Consider the following 19,600-nt stretch of genomic DNA (forward strand, 5'->3'; position numbering starts at 1 on the left):
CTCGATGGAGATCTTCCTTTATTATCTCCTGCTTTGATTGAAAGTCCAGTTTAGAAAACGGTTTTATTTTAGATATGTAATCCTCCATGTTAAAAGTGCAAGCGAGAGGAAAAAATAAACGATCGCTGCACACTCTTGCTGCTTGTTGTCACTTCTTCTGCAGCCGAGTAGTCGTAAGAAGGATCACTAGCGCCCTCTGCCACCAGGAGGCGGGAGTCATTTAATGAGTCATATTTGACACACGCAGCTACGGTATATTAATAAAACATAGCTGCTTACTGTTCTTTTTAGCATATTCAATAGCTTGGACCTTAAATCCTACTGAATAGCTCTTAATCTTCTTCCCTTTATGCGATTTCAAATGATTGAAATCAGCCTCCTCCATTTTGAAAATGATGACAGGTGAAGTGTCAATCGTGACGTGACGGGTTTGACCCGGCGGAAATTCTAGACATGCGCTAATAAAAATAATAATTTGCGAAACGAGTTTGACCCGGCAGTAGTTCTCCTCAGCCTTCCCGGTAAGGTTTATTCAGGTGTACTGGAGAGGAGGCTACGCCGGATAGTCGAACCTCGGATTCAGGAGGAACAGTGTGGTTTTCGTCCTGGTCGTGGAACTTTGGACCAACTCTATACTCTCGGCAGGGTTCTTGAGGTTGCATGGGAGTTTGCCCAACCAGTCTACATGTGCTTTGTGGACTTGGAGAAGGCATTCGACCGTGTCCCTCGGGAAGTCCTGAGAGAGTATAGGGGTATCTGACTGTCTTATTGTGGCGGTCCGCTCCCTGTATGATCAGTGCCAGAGCTTGGTCCGCATTGCCGGCAGTAAGTCGAACACATTTCCAGTGAGGGTTGGACCCCTCAAGGCTGTCCTTTGTCACCGATTTTGTTCATAACTTTTATAGACAGAATTTCTAGGCGCAGTCAAGGCGTTGAGGGGTTCCGGTTTGGTGACCGCAGGATTAGGTCTCTGCTTTTTGCAGATGATGTGGTCCTGATGGCTTCATCTGGCCGGGATCTTCAGCTCTCACTGGATCGGTTCGCAGCCGAGTGTGAAGCGATCGGAATGAGAATCAGCACCTCCAAGTCCGAGTCCATGGTTCTCACCCGGAAAAGGGTGGAATGCCATCTCCGAGTTGGGGATGAGACCCTGCCCCAAGTGGAGGAGTTCAAGTACCTAGGTGTCTTGTTCACGAGTGAGGGAAGAGTGGATCGTGAGATGGACAGGCGGATCGGTGCGGCGTCTTCAGTAATGCGGACGTTGTACCGATCCGTTGTGGTGAAGAAGGAGCTCAGCCGGAAGGCAAAGCTCTCAATTTACCGGTCGATCTACGTTCCCATCCTCACCTATGGTCATGAGCTTTGGGTCATGACCGAAAGGATAAGATCACGGGTACAAGCGGCCGAAACGAGTTTCCTCCGCCGCGTGGCGGGGCTCTCCTTTAGAGATAGGGTGAGAAGCTCTGTCATCCGGGAGGAACTCAAAGTAAAGCCGTTGCTCCTTCACATCGAGAGGAGCCAGATGAGGTGGTTCGGGCATCTGGTCGGGATGGCACCCGAACGCCTCCCTAGGGAGGTGTTGAGGGCACGTCCAAACAAAGGCCACGGGGAAGACCCAGGACACGTTGGGAAGTCTTTGTCTCCTGGCTGGCCTGGGAACGCCTTGGGATCCCCTGGGAAGAGCCAGACGAAGTGGCTGGGGAGAGGGAAGTCTGGGTTTCCCTGCTTAGGCTGTTGCCCCCATGACCCGACCTTGGATAAGCGGAAGAAGATGGATGGATGAAAGATGGAGTTTGACCCGGCAGTAGTTCTAGGCAGGCGGATACTATATACCCGGCGGCAATTCAAGGAAATACGGTATACAATATGTACAGTATAGGAAGCAAAAAATATTAAGGTGTCTGTGAGGTAAACATTGAGGAGCTTCATCTCTTTTGACTACGAGTCGCTCTCCATCGTGTCACTTTTTAGAGCGTGGGGGCGGTCATGTGACCACCGGGGGTCAGGCTGCGTGACCGCCAGCCAAGGCGCCATCTTCAAGGAAAGCGAGCGAGTGCTGCGATTCCAGCAAAGCGCAACTTGAAAAGATGAGAAAACACAACCATGACTCCTATCTTCCCAGTTTAACAATAGCAGGAGGGACATTTCTTCTGTAGACCTTCTTCTCCCCGCCGGCCCCACGCAACATTTCACAAGTCATCATTCCTTCTGTGACACGCCGTCGTTCTCTTTGTGGCAGCGGGCTCCCTCTACCACACGCCATTTCCTGAGAAGCATGGCCTCATGGGAGTGTAGCGAGCAAATAGCACAGACAGGAGGTGCATTCACAGACATTGCGGCGTTTGTACTATTTTATTTATTTTTATTTTTTCCTTCCCAATGGAGCCACACCCCCTGAACACACCAAGTGACAATCACTACTCCGGAGCAGAGTCAAAATGTCATTCAGTTAAATATTACTGATGCAATTAGCTGTGTCAGCGCTGTCTGTCCCTTTGCACGCACGCACGCACGCGCACACGCACACACACACACACACACACACACACACACACACACACACACACACACACACACACACACACACACACACACACACACACACAAACTGCCAATTTCCTGTCAACTGGTTGACTCCAAATCACATTTAGACATGTTGGTAAAAGGAACATGTGCTGCCTGGCTGCCTAAAGTTAATGGGCCAATAACACACACGCACGCACACACACACACACACACACACACACACACACACACACACACACACACACACACACACACACACATTCTTGTATTTGTTACCTTCTTGAGACCTGAGAAAAATCCCTCCCTCATTAGGCCCACCCTTTCTAAATATATAAAAAAGTGTATTTACAACATTAATAATATATACACTGCGATGAGGTGGCTACTTGTCCAGGGTGTACCCTGCCTTCTGCCCGATTTGTAGCTGAGATAGGCACCAGCGCCCACCTCGACCCCAAAAGGAATACGCGGTAAAAAATGGATGGATGATATATACATACTATGCAAATATAAAAAAGCTTGTTGTGAAAAATGACTTGGAATTTCACAAGAAAAAGATCACAATTTGACAAGAAAAACTTAGATTTTTGGCAGTATTATAATAAAAGTTGTAATTTTACTCAAGGCAAGTCAAAATTTGACAAGAAAAACTGAACATGTGTGCGATGTTATGATAAAAACTGGTCGCAATTTTACAAGGAAAGCATAAAATCTTGGCAATTTTATGAAAAGAGTCGTCATTTTACTTGACAAAAGTCACAATTGTTGTATAAGAAAACTTTCAAATGTTGGCAATATTATAATAATATTTTACTCGGCAAAATGATGACAAAAGTCATCATTTTACTTAAATAATGTCACTATTTTACAATGACAAAAAAAACTATTGCAACATTGTGATAAAAGTCAGAATTTTAAAAGACAAATGTCACCATTTTGCATTTAAAAGTAATCATTTTACATAAAAAAGTAATAATTATACGAGAAAATATTGCAATATTGCAAAACAGAAAGAATATCAGACATTTTTCCCAATTTTACACAAAATAAAGTTGACACATTGTGAGAAAAATATATTTATTTTATTAGTTTTATTAATTTTTGCCAAAGGAGGCGCATTTCAATGTCTTACACACACCTGTTATTTCATATGTCAGCCAGAGGGGGAGCACTTTTAAAAGCGACACACAGTCAATGTAAAAACTCCCTCCTTTTTGGGACCAACCTTATGTTGATAGATGTCACCACAAATGAGACATTGTCTTTTAGATGCAATATTATTGGGACCATCACTTCTTCACACCTCCTCATATGGAAGATACTTTTCCTTCTTCGTGTCTCAAGAAGGCTGGAAATACAAGAAAACACAGACACACACACTTGTATTTGTTACCTTATTGAGACCTGAGAAAAATGCCTCCCTCTTTAGGAGCGCACCTTCTAGATATATAAAGAATTGTATTTTCAACATTAATATTATATACACTGCGTTGAGGTGGTGACTTGTCCAGGGTGTACGCCGCCTTCCGCCCGATTGTAGCTGAGATAGGCACCAGCGCCCCCCTCGACCCCAAAGGGAATAAGCGGTAGAAAATGGATGGATGATATATACATACTATGCAAATATAAAAAAGCTTGTTGTGAAAAATGAGTTGGAATTTCATAAGAAAAAGGTCACAATTTCACAAGAAAAACTTTGAATTTTGGCAGTATTATAATAAAAGTTGTAATTTTACTAAAGGCAAGTCAAAATTTGACAAGAAAAACTGAACATGTGTTCAATGTTATGATAAAAACTGGTCACAATTTTACAAGAAAAGCTTAACATTTTGGAAATATTATGAAAAGAGTCGTCATTTTACTCGACAAAAGTCACAATTGTTGTATAAGAAAACTTTCAAATGTTGGCAATATTATAATAATATTTTACTTAAATAATGTCACTATTTTACAAGGACAAAAAAAACATTGCAACATTGTGATAAAAGTCAGAATTTTAAAAGACAAATGTCACCATTTTGCATTTAAAATGAATAATTTTACATAAAAAAGTAATCATTTTACGAGAAAATATTGCAATATTGCAGAAACAGAAAGAATATCAGAATTTTTTTCCCAATTTTACACAAAAGAAAGTTGACACATTGTGAGAAAAATATATTTATTTCATTTGTTTTATTAATTTTTGCCAAAGGGGGTGCATTTCAATGTCTTACACACACCTGTTATTTCATATGTCAGCCAGAGGGGGGAGCACTTTTAAAAGCGACACACAGACAATGTGAAAACTCCCTCCTTTTTGGGACCAACTTTATGTTGATAGATGTCACCACAAGTGAAACATTGTCTATTAGATGAAATATTATTGGGACTATCACTTCTTCACACCTCCTCATATGGAAGATACTTTTCCTTCTTCATGTCTCAAGAAGGCTAGAAATACAAGAACACACACTAGAGATGCGCGGTTTGCGGTCTCATCCGCGGGTCGGGCGGGTGACCTGACGAAAAAATAGATTTTAATTACATTCGGGCAGGTGGCGGTTGTACCATTCAGAAATATTTGATATACATGGTTCCGGGATCGGTATCCTTTTCCCTTTACTATTCAAAGAGCCATTTAGGACCTGTGTCACAAAGCGAAGAAGACAATAGGAGACGCAAACTTTCTGCAGAATTACTGCCGGCAGTCCCCCATTCAATATGTATTAGGGCGTGCTATGAAGAATGACAAACACATTTCGGAAGAACATTCTCCCAGTAACACAACATAAACACAACACAACAAATACCCAGAATCCTTTGCATCCATGACATTTCATGACTATTTTATACACCACGCTAGCAGCAAGAAACCCCCCCCCCCCCGCCTGTGCGTTGGTAAGGTGAGCTAGGTTGGGGGCTCAGGGGTGTAAAATATATTCAGGAAATGTCACGGATGCAAAGGATTCTGGGTATTTGTTGTGTTTTGTTTATCTTGTGTTACTGTGAGGATGTTCTCCCGAAATGTGTTAGTCATTCTTGTTTGGTGTGGCTTCACAGCGTGGCGCATATTAGTAAGAGTGTTAAAATTGTTTATATCACAACCATCAGTGTACTCTGTATCACCCAGTATGCCTTCCAATCTTGTACGTGTGATTGCGGAAGCTGCACACAACATGTTGCTGGACTAATAATCGGTTTGTACATGTTGTTGAAGGTGACAAAGGCAATGGCTTCACAGCACGCACTTATTCTTGTCATCAGGATGAACACCATTGGATATTCGCGAGAACGATAGCGGCTTCCATTGTTTTCTTTACTCTGTGAAACGGGTTTAATCAGCTCTTTGAGAGGTAAAGGTGGCCGACCTCTGATGTATTTCAGTGGGCGGGCCGTTGCGGTTCTGATAAAATGTTGGTTCGGGTGGACAGCGGGTGGATGACGACTTTGGTGATGCGGTTGCGGATGAAATAATTGCCTATCCGTGCATCTCTAACACACACACACTTGTATTTGTTACCTTATTGAGACCTGAGAAAAATGCCTCCCTCTTTAGGACCACACCTTCTAGATATATAAAGAAGTGTATTTACAACATGAATAATATATACATACTATGCAAATATAAAAAAGTTTGTTGTGAAAAATGAGTTGGAATTTCACAAGAAAAACATTTTGGCAGTATTGTAATAAAAGTTGTAATTTTACTCAAGGCAAGTCAAAATTTGACCAGAAAAACTGAACATTTGTGCAATGTTATGAGAAAAACTGGAATTTTACCCAACAGTCGCAATTTTACAAGAAAAGCTTAAAATGTTGGCAATATTATGAAAACAGTCATCATTTTACTCGACAAAAGTCACAATTGTTGGATAAGAAAACTTTCAAATGTTAGCAATTTTAAAATAATAATTGGCAAAGTTATGACAAAAGTCATTTTACTCAAAAAATGTCACTATTTTACAAAGAAAACAAAAACATTGGCAGTATTGTGATAAAAGTCAGAATTTTAACAGACAAATGTCACCATTTTGCATTTAAAAGTCAGAATTTTACATTAAAAACAAAATATTTTATGAAAAAAAAATATTGCAATATTACAGAAACAGAAATAACATGAGAAATAGTTCCCAACACAAGAAAGACATTTATTTTATTAGTTTTATTATTTTTTGCCAAAGGAGGCGCATTTCATTGTCTTACACACACTTGTTATTTCATATGTTGACCATACAGTGGTCAACGTGAAAAATGCCTCCTTTTTGGGAGCACCCTCATTTAGATAGATGTCACCACAAATGAGACATCGTCTATTACAATGGTTCTCAAATGGGGGTACGCGTACCCCTGGGGGTACTTGAAGGTATGCCAAGGGGTACGTGAGATTTTTTTAAAATATTCTAAAAATAGCAACAATTCAAAAATCCTTTATAAATATATTTATTGAATAATACTTCAACAAAATATGAATTTAAGTTCATGAAGTGTGAAAAGAAATGCAACAATTCAGTGTTGACAGCTAGATTTTTTGTGGACATGTTCCATAAATATTGTTAAAGATTTCTTTTTTTGTGAAGAAATATTTAGAATGAAGTTGATGAATCCAGATGGATCTCTATTACAATCCCCAAAGATGGCACTTTAAGTTGATGATTACTTCTATGTGTAGAAATCTTTGTTATATTTGAATCACTAGTTATTTTTATATCTTTTTTCCCCAAGTAGTTCAAGAAAGACCACTACAAATGAGCAATATTTTGCACTGTTATACAATTTGAAAAATCAGAAACTGATGACATAGTGCTGTATTTTACTTCTTTATCTCTTTTTTTTCAACCAAAAATGCATTGCTCTGATTAGGGGGTACTTGAATGAAAAAAATTTTCACAGGGGGTACATCACTGAAAAAAGGTTGGGAACCACTGGTCTATTAGATGCAAAGTTATTGGGACCATCATTTATGTCAGGGGTCGGGAACCTTTTTGGCTGAGAGAGCCATTAAAGCCAAATATTTTAAAGTGTATTACTGTGAGAGCCATATAATATTTTTTAACACTGGAAAAAAAACAAAATGTATGCATTTTTAAGTAAGACCAACATTTTTAGAGTATAATAAGTCTTATTTTTGTTTTATAACATTTTTATTCTGAAGCTAACCAATAATAAATAAAATAGTTCATACCATTGATGTGACTTCTTGAACAGGCGTGGTAGAAAACGGATCGATGGATTAAAATGCATGAGAATGTTTTATATTTTTAACATTATTTTTAATACTGATTACCAGCGGAATTAGAGAAAAAAATGTGTCTGAGGGCCGGTTTATCTGATTTTTAGGAACACTAATACAAAAACTCACAATAATGTCTGAATGAATGCTAAAAAAGTTATGGGAGACTGTCTTTAAAAAACAGAATGGTATTTTACTTTTTTTTTTACTGAACGAGACACCCTGAATGTACATGAAAATAAAGCATGTGGGATTTACAATATAAACTATGAACGATAAAACACTGAATATTGACAACATATGAACGTCACATCACCTCTCGATCGAGATATTTTACAATGAAACGATGCAACAAACACAGCGAAATATGAAAGTGAAGGGTAAAAAAAAAACACTTACATACTGATACATCACTAAGCTTTAGAACCTCGTTGTAAAAATGTCTTTCCGCGTCTGTCCCTGACACCCGCATTTCAGGTTGACTGCTCTGGAAACACTCTGTGGAAACGTTCACCACCCACACTGCTTGGTGCCTCGTCTGAGCTGCCGTGACTTAGATTACCACGGTAACAAATTAGATTAGCATAGTAACTAATTAGATTACCATAGTAACTAGTGTATCATGCAAAAGAGCAGATTTCAACCATCGAAATACTTTGTATAGTTCAAGACTCACGGTAATTTGAAAACATCACTGCACACCATAATGGCAGCTATAATTTCCATATTGAAGATCTAAAAAAATTATTTAGGAATGTCCGGCGGGCCTGATTGAAAAGCCTAACAGGCCGCAGGTCTGGTGTTAAGCAATGTCAGCTAAGATGTATCTGAGAGCCAGTTGCAGTCATCAAAAGAGCCACATCTGGCTCTAGAGCCATAGGTTCCCTACCCCTGATTTATGTCATCCCCGTGACCTCGAAAGGGACAAGCAGTAGAAAATGAATGGATGGATGGATTTATGTCATCACTTGTTCACACCTCCTCATGTGAAAGCTACTTTTCCTTATTCATGTCTCACACATGCACGCACGCACGCATGCACGCACGCACACACACACACACACACACACACACACACACACACACACACACACACACACACACACACACACACACACACGCACACACACAGACAGACAGACGCACGCACGCACACACCGTTTTAGCCTCATCCAGTGCTGACATTTCATCCTAAACTGCTTGTGTTGTGTGTCTCAGCAGGATCCTCGCAGTAAACACAGATTCAAGGTGCACACGTACTCCAGCCCCACCTTTTGTGACCACTGCGGTTCACTCCTCTACGGGTTGATGCACCAGGGCATGAAATGTGACCGTACGTACCCGCGCCTGTGTGTGTGTGTGTGTGTGTGTGTGTGTGTGTGTGTGTGTGTGTGCATGTGTGTGTTGAATAAGTTCATTGAAAAGTAGGGCTGTCAACATGATTAATCACAACAAAAGATGGCATGAATCATGTCAAAGTGGTTGAATAAATATACAGGTGCTGGTCATATTAGAATATTTATTTCATTAATTCCATTTAGAAAGTCAAACTTGTAGAATGTTTACATTCATTCCAAACAGACTGATACATTTCAAGTGTTTTTTGCCAAAAAGGAGATGATTATAGTTGACAACCAATGAAAACCCTAAATTCAACATCTCAGAAAATTAGAATATGGTGAAAAGGTCAGATATTGAAGACACCTGGTGCCACACTCTAATTAGCTAACTAACTCAAAACACCTGGAAAAGCCTTTAAACGGTCTCTCGTTTTGATTCTGTATGACACACAATCATGGGGAAGACTGCTGACTTGACAACTGTCCAAAAGATGACAATTGATACTTTAAAGAAGGAGGGCAAGACACAAAAGGTCATTGCCAAATAGGTTGGATGTTCCCAGAGCTCTGTGTCCAAGCACATTAATAGAGAGGCGAAGGGAAGACAAAGATGTGGTCGAAAAAAGTGTACAAGCAAGAGGGATAACCGCGCCCTGGAGAGGATTGTCAAACAAAACCGATTCAAAAATGTGGGGGAGATCCACAAAGAGTGGACTGCAGCTGGAGTCAGTGCTTCAAGAACCACCACGCACCGACGTATGCAAGATATGGGCTTCAGCTGTCGCATTCCTTGTTTTAAGCCACTCTTGAATAAGAGACAACGTCAAAAGCGTCTCGCCTGGGCTCGAGACAAAAAGGACTGGACTGCTGCTGAGTGGTCCAAAGTTATGTTTTCAGATGAAAGTCAATTTTGTATCTCCTTTGGAAATCAATCAATCAATGTTTATTTATATAGCCCCAAATCACAAATGTCTCAAAGGACTGCCAAATCATTACGACTACAACATCCTCGGAAGAACCCACAAAAGGGCAAGGAAAACTCACACCCAGTGGGCAGGGAGAATTCACATCCAGTGGGACGCCAGTGACAATGCTGACTATGAGAAACCTTGGAGAGGACCTCAGATGTGGGCAACCCCCCCCCCCCCTCTAGGGGACCGAAAGCAATGGATGTCGAGCGGGTCTAACATGATACTGTGAAAGTTCAATCCATAGTGGCTCCAACACAGCCGCGAGAGTTCAGTTCAAGCGGATCCAAGACAGCAGCGAGAGTCCCGTCCACAGGAAACCATCTCAAGCGGATCAGCAGCGTAGAGATGTCCCCAACCGATACAGGCGAGCGGTCCATCCTGGGTCCCGACGAGCGGTCCATCCTGGGTCTCGACTCTGGACAGCCAGTACTTCATCCATGGTCATCGGACCGGACCCCCTCCACAAGGGAGGGGGGGACATAGGAGAAAGAAAAGAAGCGGCAGATCAACTGGTCTAAAAAGGAGGTCTATTTAAAGGCTAGAGTATACAGATGAGTTTTAAGGTGAGACTTAAATGCTTCTACTGAGGTAGCATCTCGAACTGTTACCGGGAGGGCATTCCAGAGTACTGGAGCCTGAACGGAAAGCGCTCTATAGCCCGCAGACTTTTTTTGGGCTCTAGGAATCACTAATAAGCCGGAGTCATTTGAACGCAGATTTCTTGCCGGGACATACGGTACAATACAATCGGCAAGATAGGCTGGAGCTAGACCGTGTAGTATTTTATACGTAAGTAGTAAAACCTTAAAGTCACATCTTAAGTGCACAGGGACCCAGTGCAGGTGAGCCAGTACAGGCGTAATATGATCAAACTTTCTTGTTCTTGTCAAAAGTTTAGCAGCCGCATTTTGTACCAACTGTAATCTTTTAATGCTAGACATGGGGAGACCCGAAAATAATACGTTACAGTAGTCGAGGCGAGACGTAACAAACGCATGGATAATGATCTCGGCGTCTTTAGTGGACAAAATGGAGCGAATTTTAGCGATATTACGGAGATGAAAGAAGGCCGTTTTAGTAACGCTTTTAATGTGTGACTCAAAGGACAGAGTTGGGTCGAAGATAATACCCAGATTTTTTACAGAGTCACCTTGTTTTATTATTTGGTTGTCAAATGTTAAAGTTGTATTATTAAATAGAGGTCGGTGTCTAGCAGGACCGATAATCAGCATTTCCGTTTTTTTGGCATTAAGTTGCAAAAAGTTAGCGAACATCCATTGTTTAATTTCATTAAGACACGCTTCCAACTGACTACAGTCCGGCGTGTTGGTCAGCTTTAGGGGCATGTAGAGTTGGGTGTCATCAGCATAGCAGTGAAAGCTAATACCGTATTTGTGTATGACGTCACCCAGCGGCAGCATGTAGATGCTGAAGAGTACAGGGCCAAGGACCGAACCCTGGGGAACTCCACACGTTACCTTAACATAGTCCGAGGTCACACTGTTATGGGAGACGCACTGCATCCTATCAGTAAGATAAGAGTCAAACCATGACAGGGCTGAGTCTGAGATACCAATTCGTATTTTGATACGCTCTAATAAAATATTATGATCGACGGTATCGAAAGCAGCGCTAAGATCGAGGAGCAGCAACATAGATGACGCATCAGAGTCCATCGTTAGCAATAGATCATTAGTCAATTTTGCGAGGGCTGTCTCAGTCGAGTGATTTGCCCTGAAACCGGATTGAAAGGTTTCACATAGATTGTTAAACGCTAAGTGTTAATTTAGCTGCTCTGCAACAATTTTTTCGAGGATTTTCGAAATAAAGGGAAGGTGAGACACCGGTCGTAGTTTACCATGAGGTCAGGATCGAGGTTAGGTATTTTAAGGAGAGGATGAATAACCGGTTTTTTGAATGCAACGGGAACAGTGCCCGAGGAAAGTGATAAGTTTATAATATTTAGCACTGATGGACCTAATAATACAAAAAGCTCCTTGATAAGTTTCCCAGGAAGTGGGTCAAGTAAACATGTTGTTTGTTTTATTCCATTTACACGTTGTAACAATCCTTCTAATGTTATTTCATCAAAACGAGAGAAACTATTTTGGATATTTGCAGTATCCGCCGTATATACAGTCGTATCTGTGTTACTATAACCCCGTTGTAGCTGGGACGCATTGTCTTTAATCTCCTTTCTAATAAGTTCAATTTTCTTATTAAAGAACTTCATAAAGTCATCTGCCGAATGGGTGGAGCTACTGGAAGGAGTCCCTTGTTGGGTTAGCGATGCTACTGTACTAAACAAAAATTTTGGATCGTTTTTATTAATGCGGATGAGATTTGAGTAATAATTAGCTTTAGCTAAGGTAAGCATGCGTTTATAAGTTATTAAACTATCACTCCATGCTTGATGGTGCACCTCAAGTTTAGTCGTGCGCCATTTGCGTTCCAGCTTTCTACATAATAATTTCTGAGCTCTAGTTTCTTCAGTAAACCATGGCGTACGCCTTTTTTAACTTCAGCGGTGCTATACTATCAATGGTTTCGCGCAGGGCGTTGTTAAAGTTGTTAGTGAGGTTATCAATAGAGCCCACATACTTTGGGAATGCTGCCATTACCGAGGGCAGTAGGTCCGCAAGAGTCGTCGTTGTGGCAGCATTAATGTTGCGGCTGCTATAGCAGTTATTATTATTATTAGCTTGCCGAACATGAGTCTGAACTTCGAATTTTATAAGGTAATGATCGGACATTACTTTAGTATACGGGAGTATCATAACTTTGGAAACGGTGATACCTCTGACAAGCACTAGGTCTATCGTATTACCACTGCGATGCGTCGGTTCATTTATTATTTGTGTAAGACCACAGCTATCAATTATAGTCTGGAGCGCCACGCACGGTGGGTCCAATGGGGTATTCATATGGATATTAAAGTCCCCCATTATAATTATATTATCGGCGTGCGTCACTAGATCAGCAACAAACTCTGAGAATTCACTAATGAAGTCCGAATAGGGCCCTGGGGGGCGGTAGATAACGGCCAGGCACAGAGGCAGAGGTGTGGCAGACTTCATAGAAAGCACCTCAAACGATTTATATTTATTATTTAAGTTAGGACTAAAGTTAAAGTTTTCGTTGTATATTAGTGCGACACCCCCTCCCCTTTTGAGGTGACGGGCAATATGCGAATTCGTATAGTTAGGAGGGGATGCCTCATTTATCGCAAAAAAGTCGTCTGGTTTAAGCCAGGTTTCGCTAAGACCGATGACGTTAAGGTTGTTGTCTCTAATGACCTCATTGACTAATAACGTTTTGGGAGACAAAGATCTGATGTTTAGAAAGCCCATATTATAGGTAGTGGGCTGTTTTAAGGAGTTGTTGATAAAATTATCCGTAGTAGCAATATTAATAATGTTGCGTTTATTATGCGCAGTGTACTTAAAATAATTACGACCATATCTAGGAATTGATATGACGGGAATTTTCAGATTGTCTACTTGGCGCTGCGATAAACTGAACGCATGTCTAACTCTGACGTAGTCATAGACACAGTAGAAAAAACATTTTGTGAGTTGTGTATTATTCTACGAAAATTGCTATGTGTACAGGGATCATCCAGCCTGGCGCTGGCTAGTTCTATCTTAACTGACTCCATACCCAGGCTAGCAGGCTCTGTAATTGCCTGTGACCGGGCTTGCTCTAGTGCAGTTAGTCAAATGTGGCTCAATGCGAAGTCTATGTTCCGAGACAAGAGGATAGCGCCTTCCTGGTTAGGGTGAGGGCCGTCTCTCCTCAGCAAGCCAGGTTTGCCCCAGAAAGAGGGCCAATTATCAATAAACGTAAATCCCTGTTGTCTGCAGAAGCTATCCAGCCACTTGTTAAGAGAGACTAATCTGCTATATCTCTCATCATTGCCTCTCCCAGGCAGGGGGCCAGAGACAATTACTCGATGCCTGGACATCTTTCTGGCGAGATTACAAGCCCTGGCTATGTTTCTCTTTGTAATCTCTGATTGTCTCATCCTAACGTCATTGGAGCCAACGTGTATTACTATATTCGCATAACTAGTGGTGCAGTTAGCCTGTCGTACGTGTTTACTAGACCTGTTGCGAGTTAGCTCCCTAAGATTAGCTTCAATGTCAGGTGCTCTGCCCCCGGGAATACACTTAATTGTGGCTGGTTTGCTAAGTTGTAAATAAAGCTGCAAAACAGTTAAAATCACACAGATAGAACGATACTTAGCTTTTTTGCAACAAGAGCAGTCAGCGAGCAGTCATTCAAGGTCCCAGAGTCTGGAGGAAGACAGGAGAGGCACAGAATCCACGTTGGCTGAAGTCCAGTGTCAAATTTCCACAATCGGTAATGGTCTAGGATGCCATGTCATCTGCTGGTGTTGGTCCACTGTGTTTCCTGAGGTCTAGGGTCAATGCAGCAGTCTACCAGGAAGTTTTAGAACACTTTACGCTGCCTGCCGCGGACCAATTTTATGGAGGTGAAGATTTCATTTTCCAACATGACTTGGCACCTGCACACAGTGCCAAATCTACCGGTACCTGGTTTAAGGACCATGGTATCCCTTTTCTTGATTGGCCTGCAAACTCACCTGACTTTAACCCCACAGAAAACCTACGGGGTATTGTGAAGCGGAAGATACGAGATGCTAGACCCAACAATGCTTAAGAGCTGAAGACCACTATTAAAGCAACCCGGGCTCTCATAACACCTGAGGAGTGCAACAGACTGGTGGACTCCATGCCACACCGTATTGCTGCAGCAATTCAGGCAAAAGGAGCTGCAACTAAGTATTGATTGCCGTACATGCTGAAACTTTCCATGTTCATACTTTTCAGTTGGCCCACATTTCTAAAAAATATTTTTTGGTACTAGTCATAACTAATATTCAAATTTTCTGAGATACTGACTTTGGGATTTTCAGTAATTGTCAGTACTAATCATCAAAATTTAAAGAAATAAACATTTCAAATATATCACTATGTGTGTAATGAATTGATATAATATGTAAGTTTCACGTTCTGAATATAATTACTGAAATAAATCAACTTTTTCATGATATTCTAATAATATGAACAGCACCTGTAAATATGTTTGATATTGTTACACCGTTGCATTTGATTATTAGATCTGGTTTTACCTACTCTGAAGACAAGCAGCTCAGTAGCCATAATTCTATCCTAAAATTGATTGTTTTTTACAGAATATTACTGTAAACCAGGGGTGTCCAAACTTTTTCCACTGATGGCCGCACATGAAAAAATGAAAGCATGATATTTTGTCATTTTCAAACCAGAACAAAATGTATGGATTTTTTTAAATTTTTATTTTACCTTTAAGGGTCCCAGGGACCATAAAAGGTCTCAGTCATTAAAATGTTAAAAATAAGTTAAATTATTATTATTATTATTTTTTTAAATTTTTTATTTAACGCTTACAATAAATCGCTATCAACTTCAAGTTGATATAAAGTAATACAAAAAAAGGTTTTGTGGCTTTTATGTCAAAAACTTCTTTTTTATTTTATAGTATAACTGAAATATGAAGTATTTAGTAATTAAAGCCCTAAAAGATCAATAATGCAGGACAACATTGATTTTAATTACTTTATATTTTTGAGTAATCACAGTGAAAAGATAAAAAAAAAATACCACTAAATATATTTGGAATCCAAAAGGTGCACCACTCATAAAGGTTTTTTTTTACTTTCAACACATAAGATACAGGATCAAAATCTATCAATTTTACATTTGAACTATTATTTTGTTTGTTTTATGCTCTTTTGTCAAAGAAAACTTTGGTATTTTTATATGGCAACCACACAATGTATGCAATATTTACAACACAAAACATTTTAAAGTGAAATACTTGAAATAATTGGAGCCTTGAAAATAATTATTTATAACATAGATTTTTTGTCTTTTTGTTTTTTTTGAGCAATGGCAAAAACAGAAGAATAAAGAAAGACAAAATAAAAAAAAACAGCCTGCATGGCAGCTTTGTGTCAACATTGCAACTTTTTCTCGTTAGATTTCACCTCATTTCCCTTTTTTTAAAGGGGAACATTATCACAATTTCAAAAGGGTTAAAAACAATAAAAATCAGTTCCCAGTGGCTTGTTTTTATTTTTCGAAGTTTTTTTCTAAATTTTACACCTCCCGGAATATCCCTAAAAAAAGCTTTAAAGTTCTTGATTTTCGCTATTTGCGATGCGACTGTCCATTTCCCTGTGACGTCATACAGGGCTGCCAATACAAACAACATGGCGGTTACCACAGCAAGATATAGTGACATTAGCTCAGATTCAGACTCGAATTTCAGCGGCATAAGCGATTCAACAGATTACGCATGTATTGAAACAGATGGTCGGAGTATGGAGGCAGATAGCGAAAACGAAATTGAAGAAGAAATTGAAGCTATTGAGCGAATATTCGACGCTATTTGGCCATAGCATGGGTGTACCTAATGAAGTGGCCCATAGCATGGCTGCCTTATTAGCATCGCCGGTAAAATGTGCGGACCAAACGATCAGGACTTTCGCATCTTTTGACACTGGAGCAACTTAAATCCATCGATTGGTAAGTGTTTGTTTCGCATTAAATGTGCGTATCTAGTTTCAAATGTACATACAGCTAGCGTAAATAGCATGTTAGCATCGATTAGCATAGCATGTTAGCATCGATTAGCTGGCAGTCATGCTGCGACCAAATATGTCTGATTAGCACATAAGTCAACAACATCAACAAAACTCACCTTTGTGATTTCGTTGACTTAATTGTTGCAAATGCATCTGCAGGTTATCCATACATCTCTGTGCCATGTCTGTCTTAGCATCGCCGGTCAAATGTGAAGACACTCTGGCACATTCAATGGGGGTCTGGCGGCAGATTTCTTGCCAGTGGTGCAACTTGAATCCCTCCCTGTTAGTGTTGTTACACCCTCCGACAACACACCGACGAGGCATGATGTCTCCAAGGTTCCAAAAAATATTCGAAAGAATGGAAAATAACAGAACTGAGACCCAGTGTTTATAATGTTAAAATGAAAATGGCGGGTGTGTTACTTCGGCGACGTCACGTTCTGACCAATAAACAGAAAGGCGTTTAATTTGCCAAAATTCACCCATTTAGAGTTCGGAAATCGGTTATAAAAATACATGGTCTTTTTTCTGCAACATCAAGGTATATATTGACGCTTGCATAGGTTTGGTGATAATGTTCCCCTTTAAGTGTTCTTTTTTATTTTTGCAACAGCATTTCCAGAATGTGTGGCGGGCCGGTATACAATTAGTTGCGGGCCGCAAATGGCCCTCGGCTTCACTTTGGTCACCCCAGCTGTAAATAGAAAAAATAGTTTTTTTTAAAATATATATATTTTTTTAACATGCACAGTCCAGAACTACAATTGCACACATGTCAATCAATGTGTATGCCAAGAAGTAACCACCTTCCACTGTTTTTTTTTAATGGAAATATTCTGGCGACAGAGCGGCCTGCCTTTAAAATTTATTTTTCGGACTATAAGTCACAGTTTTTTTTCATAGTTTGCCCGGGGTGCGACTTATACTCAGGAGCGACTTATGTGTAAAATTATTAACACATTACCTTAAAATATCAAATAATATTATTTATCTAATTCACGTAAGAGACTAGACATATAAGATTTCATGGGATTTATGGATTAGGAGTGACAGATAGTTTGGTAAAGGAACATATAGCATGTTCTATATGTTATAGTTATTGGAATGATTCTTACCATAATATGTTAGGTCAACATAGCAGGTGGTTATTTATGCCTCATATAACGTACACTTATTCAGCCTGTTGTTCACTATTCTTTATTTAGTTTAAATTGCCTTTCAAATGTCTATTCTTGCTGTTGGATTTTATCAAATAAATTTCCCCCAAAAAAGGCGACTTATACTCCAGTGCGACTTATATATGTTTTTTCCCTTCTTTATTATGCATTTTTGGCAGGTGCGACTTATACTCCGGAGCGACTTATACTCCGAAAAATACGGTAGTTCTTTTCACAGTGGGTCACTGGAAATAGAAAAACAGTATTTTGTTTTTTTAAGGGTGAAATTCTGGCGAATGGGTGGCCATTTTGATTTTTTTACCGTAAAATCTAGTGTCGTTTTTACAAGGTTTTAATCGTAAAATCTGCACCGGCTATTTTTTTTACTCAAAAAATGTGTTGTTGCTGTTTTACGGTGTATTACTGGAAATAAAAAAACACTACCCCTATTTTTTTTTTACAGTGGCCAGTTTATTTTTACCGTAAAATCAATTGTCATTTTTTGCAATGATAAGTTCAATATAACTTGCTTTAAAGTCATTAGTCAGATTTTGTTTTAAACACAAACGTTTGTAATGTATGATCATATATTTGTTACATTATTAGGGAACACAAAACTAACAGTTCATTATTATTACAGATAATAACTACCTTCCAACCAAAATTCATTGCATTTTAATAACAATATTATTACAGATTCATACATAAGTCATATATATATTTTAGAGTATTCTATTTTATGAAAAAAAGTGTTTGTAATGTATGATAATATATTTGTTCATACATTTAGTCAAATAGCTATTAGAGTATTTTATTTTAAGAAAGCATTTTTTATTGTATGTTATAAAACATAACATTTTTTACATTATTAAGAAACTCACAACTAATATTTTATTATTATTACTCATTATAACTACTTTACAACCTAAGTTCATTACATTACATTAAAAATAACATTACAGATTCATACATAAATCATATTTGAGAGTATTTTATTTTAAGAAAAAAGTGTTTGTCATGTATGATAATATATTTGTTACATTATTAGTAAACATGAAACTAATAGTCCATTATTATTACAGATTATAACTACTTGACAACCTAAATTCATTAATGACGTTAACATAAACAACATTATTGTAACAGATTTATACATAAGTCAAACAGATATGTGAGTATTTTAAGACAAACATCTTTATTGTATGATGATATATTTGTTACGTTATCAGGAAAAATGAAACTAATAGTCCATTATTATTACAAATTATATCTACTTTATTATTTTAATTAATTACATTAATATAAAAAGTACTATTACAGATTCATACATAGGTCAAATAGATATTTGAGTATGTTATTTTTTTAAAAACATTTTGTAATGTATGATATATTTGTTACATGATTAGGGAACCATAAACTAATATTTAATTATTATTACACATTATGACTACTTTACAACCTAAATTCATTACATTACATTAATATTAACAACATTATTACAGATTCATACATAAGTCATATTTGAGAGTATTCTATTTTAAGAAAAAAGTGTTTGTAATGTATGATAATATAATATTTGTTACATTATTAAGGAACCAGAAACTACTTTACAACCTAAATCCATACAAATGTGACTAACATTACATTATTATTTACATTTTTTTTTACAACAGATTCATACGTAAGTCAAACAAATATTTTAGTTGTTTTAAGAAAACAATGTTTAATGTATGATAATG

General features: G+C 38.8%; 1 protein-coding gene across 4 annotated transcripts in view; it reads left to right on the forward strand.

Annotated features, from left to right (window-relative positions):
* Nucleotides 1-19,600, forward strand: part of LOC133539228 (protein kinase C beta type-like) — a 137,039-nt gene that overhangs the window by 60,728 nt on the left and 56,711 nt on the right. For 2 of the 4 annotated variants that reach the window (XM_061881401.1, XM_061881400.1), the window contains exon 4: nucleotides 8,957-9,071. In XM_061881401.1, coding sequence (XP_061737385.1) covers nucleotides 8,957-9,071 — 115 coding nt within the window. The remainder of the gene's footprint in view (nucleotides 1-8,956; nucleotides 9,072-19,600) is intronic. The other 2 variants (XM_061881404.1, XM_061881402.1) reach the window with 1 other exon arrangement.

This window comes from Nerophis ophidion, linkage group LG20 (assembly GCF_033978795.1).
Source record: "Nerophis ophidion isolate RoL-2023_Sa linkage group LG20, RoL_Noph_v1.0, whole genome shotgun sequence".
NCBI lineage: Eukaryota > Metazoa > Chordata > Actinopteri > Syngnathiformes > Syngnathidae > Nerophis > Nerophis ophidion.